Source organism: Oncorhynchus mykiss, chromosome 18, assembly GCF_013265735.2.
Source record: "Oncorhynchus mykiss isolate Arlee chromosome 18, USDA_OmykA_1.1, whole genome shotgun sequence".
Taxonomy (NCBI): domain Eukaryota; kingdom Metazoa; phylum Chordata; class Actinopteri; order Salmoniformes; family Salmonidae; genus Oncorhynchus; species Oncorhynchus mykiss.
In genome coordinates, this window is record NC_048582.1 from 12,068,926 (window position 1) to 12,086,038 (window position 17,113).

Sequence of the window (17,113 nt, forward strand, 5' to 3'; positions counted from 1 at the left end):
CTGTTATAATACGATGCAAATAAAAAATCTGTCTTGCTAATGTATTTCAATATATATATCTATTAAACATCAAAATGGTTATTTAAACAGTAAAAGCACACAAATCACGAACATGTAGGAAAGCATTTCAACCGGATGTACTAACGTTTTACGGGGTGAAAGGGCATATTATAACTCGACAACGTTAAATATCTTTATGGTTATAATAGTTTTGAACATATGCATATGTTTTATTATTATGTAAATACATGTAACTTAATTTTAAATTAAGAAGTATGGGCAAAATTAGCTATTTCTTCCTTTAATATGTCGTGGTGAATCGTTCATTTTCGTTGTTGTGACCGAGATTCGCAGTAGGATTGCTAGCTAGTACATACATAAATCGCTGTTCTGGTCAAGAAGGCCAAATAGCGACAAGGTGAGAATAAAATACCAATACTTCATTACTATGTGACCATGCCGATTGTATAGTTTACAATCTTTGGATTTAGTAACAGCCAGCCGCTGAAAAATCAGTGCGATGTCCGGTGTCCTTGACTTGTAGTTAGCTAACATTGAACGCTTTAACTTGCTAACCTAGAAAGCATTCAACACCAACTCGAGTGGGGAGAAAACGTCAACAGCTGTACCAGGGCTAACATCAGAGATAGGGGAGACCGTTAGATGTAACTTAACTGACGTGGACATGGATTCACTCTTATTTTGACTGTGTGTGTGACAACTTCTAGCAAGGGTGTCCGATTTTGTAACATCTTGAGTTTACAGCTCGTTACCAATTTGCCATAGATCACCGGTAGTGGTGCACATATATGATCATAATTAATCCAACTAATGTAATTTGTTATGACATATGTAACCCATACAGTGAATTACTCCTAGATAAGATAGCTAGAAGTATTAGCTATAGCCACAGTAGCCAGTTAGAGATGTTTGACTTCTGCGCTCTCTCTTTCTAGCGTCATGTTGCGTTTGCCATCCGTTAGCCGCGCGCTAGCAGGGGCAGCCAAGGGCAGCCTGGCCCCCTCCAACAATGGTAAAGATCGTGTGTGCACCCTCAAGCTACTTGGATACATTCATGTGTTTTGAAGAGAACACTCACAATTTCTCTCTAGGGTTTCTGGTTGCTTTGAAGTGTAATCTTTATCTGTGTTTGCAGTGCGTACCTCAGCGAGAGCTGCCAGTAACATGGTAGAGGTGTTTGTTGATGGGAAACCAGTGGAGGTGCTGCCTGGAACCACTGTGCTGCAGGTAACCTTTGAACTTTGACCTCACCCTGACCCCAATCACCCTGTAGGGTTAAATTCTAGGCCTGGTGACTAATTGGGGTTGTGCGTTTTATCGTGACTGACTCATTGTATCTGTGTGTGTTTAGGCCTGTGAGAAGATGGGGGTGCAGATTCCTCGGTTCTGCTACCACGAGCGCCTGTCCGTGGCTGGGAACTGCAGAATGTGTCTGGTGGAGATTGAGAAAGCCCCAAAGCTGGCGGCCGCGTGCGCCATGCCAGTGATGAAAGGCTGGAACATCCTGACCAACTCAGAGAAGACCCGCAAGGCCAGAGAGGGAGTGATGGAGTTCCTGCTGGCTAACCACCCTCTGGACTGCCCCATCTGTGACCAGGGAGGAGAGTGTGACCTTCAGGTAAAAACACACTCTGGATGTGTAAATGGACACACACACACTGACTGACTGTTGTGTTTTTGGGTTTGGTTTGTGTCTCAGGACCAGTCCATGCAGTTTGGTTCAGACCGCAGTCGTTTCTCTGAGGACAAGCGGGCTGTGGAGGATAAGAACATTGGACCACTCATCAAAACAATCATGACCCGCTGCATCCAGTGCACACGCTGCATCCGGTGAGTACTATGCTCAGTATGTCCCTCTCAGCCACTGTACTAGTCTTTCTCCTCTTTGTTTGTCCTTCTCAGCCACCGTACTCCTCACTCTCTCTCTCCCTTCGCTTGGTTTAAAAAAAAAATATATATATATATATACTACCATTCAAAAGTTTGGGGTCACTTAGGGGTCTTTGTTTTTGTCCATTAAAATAACATAATATTGATAGTGTAGACATTGTTAATGTTGTAAATGACTGTTGTAGCTGGAAACGGCTGATTTTTAAACAAATGGAATATCTACATAGGCGTACAGAGGCCCATTATCAGCAACCATCACTCCTGTGTTCCAATGGCACGTTGTGTTAACTAATCAATTTTTAGAATTTTAAAGGCTAATTGATCATTAGAAAACCCTTTTGCAATTATGTTAGCACAGCTGAAAACTGTTGTGCTGATTAAGGAAGCAATTACAACTGGCCTTCTTTAGACTAGTTGAGTATTTGGAGCATCAGCATTTGTGGGTTCGATTACAGGCCAATTTCTAGCATGGAATAGCCTTAATTTCTCAGAACAAGAATAGACTGCCAAGTTTCAGAAGTTCCTTGTTTCTGGCCATTTTGAGCCTGTAATCGAACCCACAAATGCTGATGCTCCAGATACTCAACTAGTCTAAAGATGGCCAGTTTTATTGCTTCTTTAATCAGAACAAGTTTTCAGCTGTGCTAACATAATTGCAAAAGCGTTTTCTAATGATCAATTAGCCTTTTTAAAATGATAAACTTGGATTAGCTAACACAATGTGCCATTGGAACACATGGTTGCTGATAATGGGCATCTATGTAGATATTCCATTTAAAAAAATCTGCCGTTTCCAGCTACAACAGTAATTTACAGCATTAACAACGTCTGATCAATTTGATGTTATTTTAATGGACCATTTTTATTTTTCCAAAACAAGGACATTTCTAAGTGACCCCAAACTTTAGAACGGTAGTGTATATTTAACTTTTATTTAACTAGGGAAGTCCATTAAGAAAAACATCTTATTTACAATGACGGCCTATCCCGGCCAAACCAGCTGGATGACGCTGGGCCAATTGTGCGCCGCCCTATGGGACTCCCAATCACAGCCGGGTGTGATACAGCCTGGATTTGAACCAGGGACTGTAGTGACGCCTCTTGCACTGAGATGCAGTGTCTTAGACCGCTGTGCCACTCGGGAGCCCCAGTATGTCCTTGTCATCCACTGTATTCCTCTCTCTCTCTGCTCGGAGTGTCCTTCTCAGCCACCGTACTCCTATCTCCACTCTGTATACATTCTAATGCTAGGCCTTTGTGCCCAAATGCCAGTTTTGCCTGTGAGATTGCAGGCCATGGGGTGGTATTGACCAGTTGATTTTATAGTTTTTTTTCTCCCTATGCCAGTTTTGCCAGTGAGATTGCAGGTGTAGAGGACCTGGGTACCACAGGCAGAGGGAACAACATGCAGGTGGGAACGTACGTGGAGAAGATGTTCATGTCCGAGATGTCAGGAAACGTCATCGACATCTGTCCCGTAGGAGCCCTCACTTCCAAACCATACGCCTTCACCTCACGACCCTGGGAGACCAGGTAAGTGTGTGTTTGTAAAAAGGACGATGGAACTACACTCTAGATCTAGTATATAGACATGATAGAGGTGTAGGCAGTACCATTGTTGAGTGTGTAACCTTGCTGTGTGTTTGCAGGAAGACAGAGTCTATAGATGTGTTGGATGCAGTAGGCAGTAACATCATTGTGAGTACACGTGGTGGAGAGGTGATGAGGGTTCTGCCCCGCCTGAACGAAGACATCAACGAGGAGTGGATCTCAGACAAGACCAGGTGAGACATAGAACCTGCCCACACCTGGCCCTAACCACGCCCCTTACCTGTCTATCACCCTGCAAACAGCTGGGACTTCAATAAGTATATATAATGTGTGCGTGTAGGTTTGCGTATGACGGTCTGAAGCGCCAGAGGCTGACCCAGCCTATGGTGAAGGACGCGTCAGGACAACTGGTCCCCACATCCTGGGAAGACGTACTCACACGCGTGGCTGGAGCAGTAAGTCTGTGTAGTGTCCGTCACTGATGTGTCTGTCACTGATGTCACTCAACAGACATGTTGGACACTGTAGGCAATGACATTGTTTTCTGTCTGTCTGAAGATCTGAAGTGGTGTCTAATCTTTATGTCTGTATAAAAAGTTAGTATATACAGTACATTTCAAAAGTATTCAGACCCCTTGACTTTTCCCACATTTTGTTGCGTTACAGCCTTATTCTAAAGGTGATTAAATATTTTTTTCCCCCTCAATTTACACACAATACCCCATAATGACAAAGCAAAAACCGTTTTTTAGAAAGGTTTGCAAATGTATTAAAAATTAACATATTACATTTACATAGGTAGTCAGACCCTTTACTCAGTACATAGTTGAAACACCTTTGGAAGCGATTACAGCCTTGAGTCTTCTTGGGTATGACGCTACAAGCTTGGCACACCTGTATTTGGGGAGTTTTCCCCCTTCTCTGCAGATCCTCTCAGGCTCTGTCAGGTTGGAAGGGGAGCGTCACTGCACAGCTATTTTCAGGTCTCTTCAGAGATGTTTGATCTGGTTCAAGTCCAGGCTCTGGCTGTGCCACTCAATGACATTAAGACTTGTCCCGAAGCCACTCCTGCATTGTCTTGGCTGTGTGCTTAGGGTTGTTGTCCTGTTGGGAGGTGAACCTTCGCCCCAGTCTGAGAACCTGCTCCAGAGTGCTCAGGACTTCATCAAAGATCTCTCAGTACTTTGCTCCGTTCATCTCCATCCAGGCCAAAGCGTTCAATCGTGGTTTCATCAGACCTGAACCATCTTTTCTCATGGTCTGAGAGTCATTTAGGTGCCTTTTGACAAACTCCAAGCAGGCTGTCATGTGCCATTTACTGAGGAGTGGCTTCCGTCTGGCCACTCTACCATAAATGCCTGATTGGCGGAGTGCTGCAGAGATGGTTGTACTTCTGGATGTTTCTCCCATCTCCACAGAGGAACTCTGGAGCTCTGTCAGAGTGACCATCGGGTTCTTTGCCACCTCCCTGACTAAGGCCCTTCTACCCCGATTGCTCAGTTTGGCCGGGCGGCCAGATCTAGGAGGAGTCTTAGTGGTTCTAAACTTCCTCCATTTAATAATGACGAAGGCCACTGTGTTCTTGGGGAACTTCAATGCTGCAGACATTTTTGGTACCCTTCCCCAGATCTGTGCCTTGACACAATCCTGTCTCAGAGCTCTTTGGACAATTCCTTCAACCACATGGCTTGATTTTTGCTCTGACATGCACTGTCAACAGTGGGACCTTATATAGACAGGTGTGTGTGCCTTTCCAAATCATGTCCAATCATTTTGAATTGACCACAGGTGGACTCCAAGTTGTACAAACATCTTAAGGATGATCAATGGAAACAGGATGCACCTGAGCTCAATGTTGAGTCTCATAGCAAAGGGTCTGAATACTCATGTAAATATTGTATTTCTGTTTTGGAAAATACATTTGATAACATTTCTATAAACCTGTTTTCGCTTTGTCATTGTGGGGTATTGTGATGTCATTGTGGGGTATTGTGATGTCAAAATGGGCATTGTGTGTAGCTTGAGGAAATACATTAATTTAATACATTTTAAAATGAGTCTGTAACGTAACAAAATGAAGGGGTCTGAATACTTTCCTGAATGCACTGTATGTATGTTTAGGTATCATGTGTGTGTATAGTTGCAGGGAGCCCAGGGCAGTGACGTAGCAGCCATAGCTGGAGGCATGGTGGATGCAGAGGCTCTGGTGTCTCTGAAGGACCTGCTCAACAGACTGAACAGTGACAACCTCTGTACCGAGGAGGTCTTCCCTGATGCTGGGGCTGGGTGAGTCAGGGTGAGGGTCTTCCCTGATGCTGGGTGAGTCAGGGTGGGGGTCTTCCCTGATGCTGGGTGAGTCAGGGTGGGGGTCTTCCCTGATGCTGGGTGAGTCAGGATTGGAGGTCTTCCTTGATGCTGGGTGAGTCAGGGTGGGGGACTTCCCTGATGCTGGGTGAGTCAGGGTGGAGGTCTTCCCTGATGCTGGGGCTGGGTGAGTCAGGGTGGGGTCTTCCCTGATGCTGGGTGAGTCAGCGTTGGAGGTCTTCCCTGATGCTGGCGATGGGTGAGTCAGGGTGGAGGTCTTCCCTGATGCTGGGACTGGGTGAGTCAGGGTGGAGGTCTTCCCTGATGCTGGGACTGGGTGAGTCAGGGTGGGAGTCTTCCCTGATGCTGGGACTGGGTGAGTCAGGGTGGGAGTCTTCCCTGCCACTGGGGCTGGTTAAGTCAGGGTGGGAGTCTTCCCTGCCACTGGGGCTGGTTAAATCAGGGTGGGGGAGCGTGCTGAGTCAGTGGGAGGGAGGGGAAGAAAGGGTGTGGGAGTAAGGGGTGAGTAGTGGGGAAGGAGTTAATGGGAGTGAGTTGTGTTATGGTTAGATTATGGTTGGTTATGGTATATTAATAATAGTTTGTATTATGGTAAGTAATAGGTTGGCTCATGATTAGTAAAAGGTTGTATTGTGGTTTGTGTAGCTCTGACCTGCGTTCCAACTACCTGCTGAACTCTGGGATCAGTGGCATTGAGGAAGCTGACCTGCTGTTACTTATAGGAACCAACCCTCGTTACGAGGCCCCACTCTTCAATGCACGCGTCCGCAAGAGGTACACACACACCTAAACTCACACACACACACACCTAAACTCACTCACACACACATGCACACACGCACCTAAACACACACACACACACACACACACACACATCTAAACTCACTCACACACATCTAAACTCACTCACACACATCTAAACTCACTCACACACACACCAATCCTTGCTGTGAGGTCCCGCTTTCTTCAACAGATGTATCCAAACGGCTACCTGCACAAACACACACACACATTAATTGATGTCTGCAGCTCACACACACACACACACACCAACTTGCAGTAGGAAGCCTCCCTCATCATCTCCCCCTCCCCTCTCAGCTGGTTGCATAATGAGTTGAAGGTGTCTGTGGTGGGGAGCAGTGTGGATCTGAGTTACACTTACGACCACCTGGGAGAGTCCACTCAGGTGCTGCAGGACATCGCTAACGGAACACACCCCTTCTGCCAGGTAACCACGGCCACCACAGACCGGGAAGGGATTGGTGGGGGGGGGGCAGTCGGCGGGAGCGGGGGTTGTATTGTTGTTGATAGAAATGTTGTAACAAACATTGTTACAGATAGGAATGACTTGAATAAACCTGACATGATTGGTCATTCTGCATGACAGAGAAGCACGTCTGTTCTAGAATCTAGTCAATGTATTTCCACCTGCCTTCCATAATGGTGTGTACTACTGGACGTGATCCAGCTCTGTTTGTGGTTATGCACTGCCCTAACCTTTCCCCTGTCCCTCTCTCTCTCTCCCCGCCAGGTGCTCGCGCAGGCCAAGCAGCCGGTAGTGGTGGTGGGCAGTGCCTCTCTTCAGAGGGATGATGGAGGAGCCATCTTGAGCTCTGTGCAAACCATCGCCCAGAATGCCCGGGCCAGCAGCGGAGTGGAGGAGGGCTGGAAGGTCCTCAACGTGCTGCACAGGTTAGCATGCTAAAGCTATCACTGGGCTAACTTCTAATCGCATTTAGCATCCAGCTATTATTAGCATTTAGTATATAGCTAATATTAGCATTTAGCATCTAGCTTTTACTAGCATTTAGCATACAGCTAACAACTTAGTCTATCCCTACTAGCATCCAATCATCATCCAATCAAATAAAGGTGGGAAAGAAAAAAAAAATCTGTGTGTACTAGCGTCCAGTCATATTTTTGTCTATCTGCAGGGTAGCCAGTCAGGTGGCAGCCCTGGATCTGGGCTACAAGGCGGGGGTGGAGTCTATCCGTAAAGCCCCGCCCAAGGTTCTGTTCCTGCTAGGAGCTGACAGAGAATGCATCACCAGACAGGACCTGCCTAAAGACTGCATGATCATTTACCAGGGTACACACCTATCTATCTGTACACACACACACACACACACACACACACACACACACACACACACACACACACACACACACACACACACACACACACACACACACACACACACACAGACAGGACAGCATGTTCATTTATCAGGGTAGAACACCCAGTGCACTTCCCATGACACACACAATTGTCATGCTATATACAGCAAATGTATGGTACATGTGTGTATCGTTGCCAGGTCACCATGGAGATGTGGGTGCCACCATGGCTGATGTCATCCTGCCCGGCGCGGCGTACACTGAGAAGAATGGAACATATGTCAACACAGAGGGGAGGAGTCAACAGACACGCGTGGCCGTCACTGCGCCCGGCATGGCCAGGGAGGACTGGAAGATCATCAGAGCCATCTCCGAGGTACACACACACACACACACACACACACACACACACACACACACACACACACACACACACACACACACACACATATCGTATACATTTCTTGAAGACGCTGTGTGTGTGGGTGTGTGTGGGTGTATATGTAACTGTGGGTGTATATGTAACTGTGTGGGTGTGTGTGGGTGTATATGTAACTGTGTGGGTGGGTGTATATGTAACTGTGTGGGTGGGTGTATATGTAACTGTGTGGGTGGGTGTATATGTAACTGTGTGGGTGGGTGTATATGTAACTGTGTGGGTGGGTGTATATGTAACTGTGTGGGTGGGTGTATATGTGGGTGTGGGTGTGTGTGGGTGTATATGTAACTGTGTGGGTGGGTGTATATGTAACTGTGTGTGTGGGTGTATATGTGGGTGTGGGTGTGTGTGGGTGTATATGTAACTGTGTGGGTGGGTGTATATGTAACTGTGTGGGTGGGTGTATATGTAACTGTGTGGGTGGGTGTATATGTAACTGTGGGTGTATATGTAACTGTGGGTGGGTGGTATATGTAACTGTGGGTGGGTGGGTGTAATATGTAACTGTGGGTGGGTGGGTGTAATATGTAACGGTGGGTGGGTGGGTGGGTGTAATATGTAACGGTGGGTGGGTGGGTGTAATATGTAACGGTCGGTGGGTGGGTGTAATATGTAACTGTCGGTGGGTGGGTGGGTGGGTGGGTGTAATATGTAACTGTGGGTGGGTGGGTGTAATATGTAACGGTGGGTGGGTGTAATATGTAACTGTCGGTGGGTGGGTGGGTGTAATATGTAACTGTCGGTGGGTGGGTGGGTGGGTGTAATATGTAACGGTGGGTCGGTGGGTGGGTGGGTGTAATATGTAACGGTCGGTGGGTGGGTGTAATATGTAACGGTCGGTGGGTGGGTGTAATATGTAACTGTGGGTGTAATATGTAACTGTGGGTGGGTGTATATGTAACTGTGGGTGGGTGTAATTGTAACTGTGGGTGGGTGTATACAGTGCCTTGCGAAAGTATTCGGCCCCCTTGAACTTTGCGACCTTTTGCCACATTTCAGGCTTCAAACATAAAGATATAAAACTGTATTTTTTTGTGAAGAATCAACAACAAGTGGGACACAATTGTGAAGTGGAACGACATTTATTGGATATTTCAAACTTTTTTAACAAATCAGAAACTGAAAAATTGGGTGTGCAAAATTATTCAGCCCCCTTAAGTTAATACTTTGTAGCGCCACCTTTTGCTGCGATTACAGCTATAAGTCGCTTGGGGTATGTCTCTATCAGTTTTGCACATCGAGAGACTGACATTTTTTCCCATTCCTCCTTGCAAAACAGCTCGAGCTCAGTGAGGTTGGATGGAGAGCATTTGTGAACAGCAGTTTTCAGTTCTTTCCACAGATTCTCGATTGGATTCAGGTCTGGACTTTGACTTGGCCATTCTAACACCTGGATATGTTTATTTTTGAACCATTCCATTGTAGATTTTGCTTTATGTTTTGGATCATTGTCTTGTTGGAAGACAAATCTCCGTCCCAGTCTCAGGTCTTTTGCAGACTCCATCAGGTTTTCTTCCAGAATGGTCCTGTATTTGGCTCCATCCATCTTCCCATCAATTTTAACCATCTTCCCTGTCCCTGCTGAAGAAAAGCAGGCCCAAACCATGATGCTGCCACCACCATGTTTGACAGTGGGGATGGTGTGTTCAGCTGTGTTGCTTTTACGCCAAACATAACGTTTTGCATTGTTGCCAAAAAGTTCAATTTTGGTTTCATCTGACCAAACTTGTTTGGTGTGTCTCCCAGGTGGCTTGTGGCAAACTTTAAACAACACTTTTTATGGATATCTTTAAGAAATGGCTTTCTTCTTGCCACTCTTCCATAAAGGCCAGATTTGTGCAATATACGACTGATTGTTGTCCTATGGACAGAGTCTCCCACCTCAGCTGTAGATCTCTGCAGTTTATCCAGAGTGATCATGGGCCTCTTGGCTGCATCTCTGATCAGTCTTCTCCTTGTATGAGCTGAAAGTTTAGAGGGACGGCCAGGTCTTGGTAGATTTGCAGTGGTCTGATTCTCCTTCCATTTCAATATTATCGCTTGCACAGTGCTTCTTGGGATGTTTAAAGCTTGGGAAATATTTTTGTATCCAAATCCGGCTTTAAACTTCTTCACAACAGTATCTTGGACCTGCCTGGTGTGTTCCTTGTTCTTCATGATGCTCTCTGCGCTTTTAATGGACCTCTGAGACTATCACAGTGCAGGTGCATTTATACGGAGACTTGATTACACACAGGTGGATTGTATTTATCATCATTAGTTATTTAGGTCAACATTGGATCATTCAGAGATCCTCACTGAACTTCTGGAGAGAGTTTGCTGCACTGAAAGTAAAGGGGCTGAATAATTTTGCACGCCCAATCTTTCAGTTTTTGATTTGTTAAAAAAGTTTGAAATATCCAATAAATGTCGTTCCACTTCATGATTGTGTCCCACTTGTTGTTGATTCTTCACAAAAAAAATACAGTTTTATATCTTTATGTTTGAAGCCTGAAATGTGGCAAAAGGTCGCAAAGTTCAAGGGGGCCGAATACTTTCGCAAGGCACTGTATGTAACTGTGTGGGTGGGTGTATATGTAACTGTGGGTGGGTGTATATGTAACTGTGGGTGGGTGTATATGTAACTATGGGTGGGTGTATATGTAAGTGTGGGTGGGTGTATATGTAACTGTGTGGGTGGGTGTATATGTAACTGTGTGTGGGTGTATATGTAACTGTGTGGGTGTATATGTAACTGTGTGTGTTGCAGCTGGCGGGGCTGACTCTGCCCTATGACTCTGTGGATGAGGTGAGGGGTCGGCTGGCCGAGGTTTCTCCTAACCTGGTCCGCTACGACGACGTTGAGGAAGCCAACTACTTTAAACAGGCCAACCAACTCTCACAGGTAACCCTTAACCTTTTACCCCTAACCTCAAACTCTCACAGGTCAGAACATAACCTTGAACATTCTACCCCTTAACTGACTTTTCTTTACGATCAGCTGTTATGAAATCAGAAATGGAGACTGTGGTCTTTGACACTGAAATTGAGAGCAACCTCAACTGTCCTTTATTTCTCTGTCTCTGTCTGTCTGTCTGTCTGTCTGTCTGTCTGTCTGTCTGTCTCTCTGTCTGTCTCTCTGTCTCTCTGTCTGTCTCGTCTGTCTGTCTGTCTCGTCTGTCTCGTCTGTCTGTCTGTCTGTCTGTCTGTCTGTCTGTCTCTCTCAGGCTGTGAATCAGACTCTTCTAGCAGATCCTCTGGTCTCTCCTCAGCTGACCGCTAAAGACTTCTATATGACAGGTATGTATAATGTATCATAGCACAGCTGTGAATGTGTTGTCAGACTGATGAGAGGGTGGAATGCACATGGATAACTGGTGGGATCCTCTCGTCACGTGTGTGCGTGTGTAACATTCTCTATCTCTCCCATAGATCCCATTAGCAGAGCGTCTCAGACCATGGCCAAGTGTGTGAAGGCCGTCACAGAGGGAGCTGACGCCGTCGATGAACCATCCATCTGCTGAACTCATACACACTCAGACAGCCAAAACACACACACACAGTGATGTTGCTCTCCTTTATTTAAGTTGTTTTTTGCTGATTGCTGTAAAGATGTTCGAGGGAAGAGGCTTTGTTAAAGAAAGCTGAAAATGAAACTGTACTCTGATTATGAATAAAATCCTATCCTGTAGCACTCTGTCCTTGTGTTATTGCCCTCATGAGGTCATCTCCAACACCACTGTTTGTCCTTTGTTCCACACACATTATAACAGTTTTCTGTCTTGTTTCTACTTTGTGGAGTTGAAGCGTTGTAGCCAACACAGAGTGACGTCAGCAGAGATGTTCTGTTCTAAACCTGTCAGACATCAATTTCATTCAGACTCCTGTCTTGAACTTCCCTAAGACGTATTTCAGGGTGTGGAGAGCTAATGGCAGGACAGGTTAAATGTTCTTCTGTAGTGCCAGATGTGTGGGGAACGGTATCGTAGGTGCCTGCTGTTATGTCCTCTCCCCAGGGGTGGTAATAGATGGGGCTGGCGAGAGGAGTCTGTTCACGTGGTGCAGATTGCGATTTGTGTGCTGGGGCTCGCTGTGCTGTTCAGTGTGTTCTGCCTGGGCTATGACCTCATCAGAAGGACCAAGAGCGTGGTCACCTTGCTGACCTCCAAAGATGCCATGGTGGAGGTGTACTACAGTAGTGCTGGACGCAGCAGAGTGGAGAGAGTAGGAGACAGATAAGCTGTGAAGGAGACCGTGAAGCTGTGGAGGAGAGAGGAGACAGAGAAGCTGTGGAAGAAAGAGTAGGAGACAGAGAAGCTGTGGAGGAGGATACAGAGATATGTTGTGGAGGAGAGAGGAGACAGATAAGCTGTGGAGAAAATAGAATACAGAGCGATGTTGTGGAGGAGAGAGGATACAGAGAGATATGTTGTGGAGGAGAGAGAAAGAGACAGAGATAAGCTGTGGAGGAGAGAGTGGGAGACAGAGATAAGCTGTGGAGGAAAGGGGATACAGAGAGATATGTTGTGGAGGAGAGAGAAGGAGACCTAGATAAGCCGTGGAGGAGAGAGTAGGAGACAGAGAGAGAAGTTGTGGAGGAGAGAGGAGACAGAGATAAGCTGTGGAGGAGAGAGAAGGAGACATAGATAAGCCGTGGAGGAGAGAGTAGGAGACAGAGAGAGAAGTTGTGGAGGAGAGAGTGGGAGATGGAGAAGCTGTGGAGGAGATAGTAGGAGACAGAGAAGCTGTGGAGGAGAGCATGGGTTGTCTGGATGGGGACTGATTGAGATTCAGAGGTGTGCTAGAAGAGCTCTGGACCCAAAAGAGTGGGAGAGAGAGTGGAGCATCTTTGGTCATGGACTGACTGAGCTCAAACTGCCTACATTACCAATGTAGATTAAAACTATATTCTGGGATGTATGGACTGTTGCATTTGCACTATGGACTATTTCTGGACGGTACTATATCCATTACACTTGTCGTGTCTTTGGCTATGCCAGATTAAGTGATATGACATGCTATTCTATAAAATAATTTATCCGTAATTAATATCACCTGATTGAGCTAATCATGTAAATGCAATTAACTAGAGAGTCCAGGCACCACAGAATAATATTTATAGAGCTGTTATCTTCTGAATAAACTCTTAAAGACCTAGTAATATTTTACATCAATAGCAGTCAATATTAATGTTCATCTTATTTCAGTCTCATCTGAAAGTTGTAAATTCTTGGTTATCTGCACGAACCCTGGCTCACAAGTTGAATCAGCAATACAAAATTGGGTTTAATTATTTATTTACTAAATACCTAACGAATTACACATACACATATTTAAATCATAACTTGATTACAAATGACGTCATAAAGCGTCCCTAGCGGGCGGAACATATGTGTGTGTCCAGGAGTTGTTCCCTATGTGTGTGTCCAGGAGTTGTTCCCTATGTGTGTTGTGAGGAGGATAAAGGTGAGATCAAGGAAGGAATGGACATCCTGCTGAGGGCCTGTGTGTGTGTGTGTGTGTGTGTGTGTGTGTGTGTGTGTGTGTTTGCGTGCGTGCGTGCGTGTAAGAGACATCATTTCAGATAGGAGAAAAGATACAGAAGGCAGGTGAGAGCTTCTTTACTGTTCAGTAGTACAGACAGTGTGGGAAGGAGAGACAGTGAAAGCATCATTCAGTGGTACAGTGAAAGCATCATTCAGTGGTTCAGTGAGAATAACAGTCAAATGCACAGATACACTGCATGGAACATACCTCTACAGGTTATATATTAGACTTACAATAAACTATAGAGTTAGAATGTGTGAGCCTCATTTAATATTTTAAATGTTCTCTTTATAGCACTAATGTGGCACAAAACCTCTTTAGGCTAGATATAACACAATATACAGTACATTAAAAAAGGTATCCTGACTTTGTAGAAACCTGGGACTCAACACTTCATCAGCCTGGGACTTGGCCAAGAAGAGGACAGCATGGAGAACCAAATGACAAGGAGCTAGTGAGTGAGATGCTGACTTTAGTACTGGACACATTGTCTCATAGTATCACATCATGTTCTACTGCTTCTCTTGATATGTACACTTACACATGGGAAAGATTGTGTGTAAAGTCAGGTAGAACAAGGGGTTCTGGGTAAGGTGAGAGGGTTGTGGGTCAGAGCAGGGGGTTGTGGGTAAGGTCAGGTAGAACAGGGGGTTGTGGGTAAGGTCAGGTAAAACAGGGGGTTGTGGGTAAGGTCAGGTAGAACAGGGGGTTGTGGGTAAGGTCAGGTAGAACAGGGGGTTGTGGATAAGATCAGGTAGAACAGGGGGTTGTGGGTAAGGTCAGGTAGAACAGGGGGTTGTGGGTAAGGTCAGGTAGAACAGGGGGTTGTGGGTAAGGTCAGGTAGAACAGGGGGTTGTGGGTAAGGTCAGGTAAGGCTCCAGATGATGGTGATCGCCGCTACAATGCCATTTAGGACCGCCACACTGTAGCTCATGTGGAAGGAGTGACCTGTCACCTGCCTGAGACACACACACACAATTAGACATCAAAGGTGGCAACACATAGACAGCTTGGGACTGTAAGGTTCTATCTGGAAAAAGATGATTCTGAGATAATTGGCTTTAAAGTCCTGAAACCTCATTGGTTTAAATGATGTCAGCAATTTTGACCTGAGGTATTTAGACTACTGTTTAGGTAGAGAACATTGAACAGAACAAGGTTGTTTCAATAACTACATGTTGACTAAAATACAGATAGAACCTTATAGTCCCAAGCTCTCTATATGTCATCATTCTCTTTACACACGTGTGTGTCCTGCTATCTGGGCTTGGGAGACAACAGGGAGCGATGGAACAAGAGGATTTAGGAAAAGGACAAGAGAATTAGGCTAAGGCCAGTGGAAGAGTTAGGGAATGTAGGTTAGTCAGTAGAAGCTTCTGAGGGGAGGACGGCTCATAATAATGGCTGGAATGGAGTCAGTGGAATGGTATCAACTACATGGTAACCACATGTTTGATATGCCTGATATCATTCCATTGACTCCATTCCAGCCATTATTATGAGCCGTGTGTGTGTGCGCGCGTTACCTGAGGTGGCCAGGGGACAGGGGGGTTGGGGGGAACGTGCCGGGCTCAAAAGAGTCAAAGTAGGTGATGGTCCATGTGAAGCTACAGCAGCAGAACCCTGCTAGCACCGACATGACCAGAACACTCCAGAACCCTACAGAGAGGGGGAGGAGAGAGAGACAGAGGGAGAGAGAGAAGGGGGGGGGGGGTAAAAGGGGGAGAGAGAGAGAGGTGGGGCGGAGGGGAGGGAGAGAGGGAGAGGAACATGTTTTGTTAATTTTCTATTCTGGAGGCTTTGTCTGTATGAACTTTTGTGAACAGACCTGTACTTGCCTAGGAGTCTAACCTCTGAGCCATCCTCTCCAATCACTCTCTCATTCTGCATCTCTGAAACACAAACACAGAACAAACAGTATACAGAAGTGACAAGATGACATATTTACATAACAATTAACAGAAAGCAATATCATTCAGCTACTGTCCAAGAGGGTCTTCATCCGCGCATGCGCAACTACAATTCTGTAACTCTTGACAGACGATGTACCTTTCAAGATGAGGTAAACAAAGGCGCAGAATACTGCAACGACCGACATCACCATTGCACAGCAGAGCATGGAGAAAATCCTTGCGGTCCACAGTCTTCGGTTGTCCCAAAAACTCTGGTCCAGTTTGACCGGACGCTGCCGGTGTTGTATGTCCATCTTGGTAAAAGTAAAGTAATACAACTCAAAAACGTTGAACTAGTTGTCAAAGCAAGCACACGCTAGATATCAACGTAGCGAAGTTAGTTTCCTCTCCCAAACTGCCTTCCTTCAATTAGTGACACGCACGTTGTTAAAATAGAATTAGGATGTATTTTAATAGTATCACTGCCCTACTGTAAATAATGTCCCACTGTAAATCCCACTGTAAATAATGTCATGTAAAGTTATTTCAACAAGTCCCTTTTTCGTAACTTTCTAAACTTCTGACAATGCTTTCAAAACATAGCTCCTTCCTCTTCCGTATCCGAAAACTAAACCCGCCCTAAAAACGTAAATCCAACCGAATAGCATAACTTTTCCTGACGCAACCAACGAACATCTTGTCTATTGGTTTGAACACGTCTATCATCTTCTTTTCTCACCAGTGTTCAGTAGGTTACACCTTATCTATACTTGACCTAGAGTGACGTTCAGCAGAGCACAGTGTAGCTAAACAATTTGCAACATCATGATCAAACAATGTATCACACGTTGAAAGAAAGTGTACCAAAACACGCTTCAGCCCAGCTTGAACAAAATGGACTCAGGTGCTCGACTGAGGGACATTCCTTACCCCAAGACACTTCAACGGGTGATTATCCACTAAAATGAAGATAAATGATTATTCTGTATATATCCCATACATTAGGCCAAATATATCTGTAGCACAACTGTCCAGACCAGATTATATTTTAAATTACGTGCACCTACCTGGTCAGACATGAAAACGTTTGAGAAAACCTGTTGCCAATTTTATCAACAGTAAACCCGTTATCTTAACTCTGTCTATATGTTTTCATTTTTTTTTTAAATGACGTGCAACTCCGTCTGTTTCCTTGAATCCTCCCATCTCTGCAATAATACAAATCTTATACAATGTATTAATCTGACAAATACGACAGTGACCAATCTCTCAGGATTTGGCTTGGACTAGAGATAGTTAGAGAACGCAACATTGTATGTGTCCCATTATAGTGTTGCCTATGCTAAAATG

The 17,113-nt window shown here is 45.3% G+C and overlaps 2 protein-coding genes across 4 annotated transcripts; one reads left to right on the forward strand and one right to left on the reverse strand.

Annotated features, from left to right (window-relative positions):
• Window positions 1-123: 123 nt before the first annotated feature.
• Window positions 124-12,014, forward strand: LOC110538823 (NADH-ubiquinone oxidoreductase 75 kDa subunit, mitochondrial). 3 transcript variants are annotated; one of them, XM_036951870.1, is made up of 17 exons: window positions 124-418; window positions 957-1,033; window positions 1,157-1,248; window positions 1,373-1,639; window positions 1,721-1,851; window positions 3,259-3,444; window positions 3,561-3,695; window positions 3,803-3,917; window positions 5,603-5,748; window positions 6,433-6,561; window positions 6,886-7,015; window positions 7,319-7,479; window positions 7,722-7,876; window positions 8,106-8,281; window positions 11,094-11,228; window positions 11,551-11,623; window positions 11,756-12,014. In XM_036951870.1, the coding sequence occupies exons 2-17, from the start codon at window positions 961-963 to the stop codon at window positions 11,845-11,847; spliced, it is 2,196 nt and encodes a 731-aa protein (XP_036807765.1). In that variant the 5' UTR covers window positions 124-418; window positions 957-960; the 3' UTR covers window positions 11,848-12,014. The 3 variants fall into 3 exon arrangements, with proteins under 3 accessions (XP_036807765.1, XP_036807767.1, XP_036807766.1); XM_036951872.1 differs by having other exon boundaries at window positions 125-418; window positions 1,169-1,248; XM_036951871.1 differs by lacking the exon at window positions 124-418 and adding an exon at window positions 647-665.
• A 1,913-nt stretch (window positions 12,015-13,927) lies between these two features.
• Window positions 13,928-16,659, reverse strand: LOC118941098 (ADP-ribosylation factor-like protein 6-interacting protein 6). The gene is made up of 5 exons (XM_036951877.1): window positions 16,284-16,659; window positions 15,921-16,253; window positions 15,710-15,763; window positions 15,398-15,530; window positions 13,928-14,830 (listed from the first exon to the last, which is right to left on the reverse strand). The coding sequence occupies exons 2-5, from the start codon at window positions 16,075-16,077 to the stop codon at window positions 14,737-14,739; spliced, it is 438 nt and encodes a 145-aa protein (XP_036807772.1). The 5' UTR covers window positions 16,078-16,253; window positions 16,284-16,659; the 3' UTR covers window positions 13,928-14,736.
• Between the last annotated feature and the right edge of the window lie 454 nt (window positions 16,660-17,113).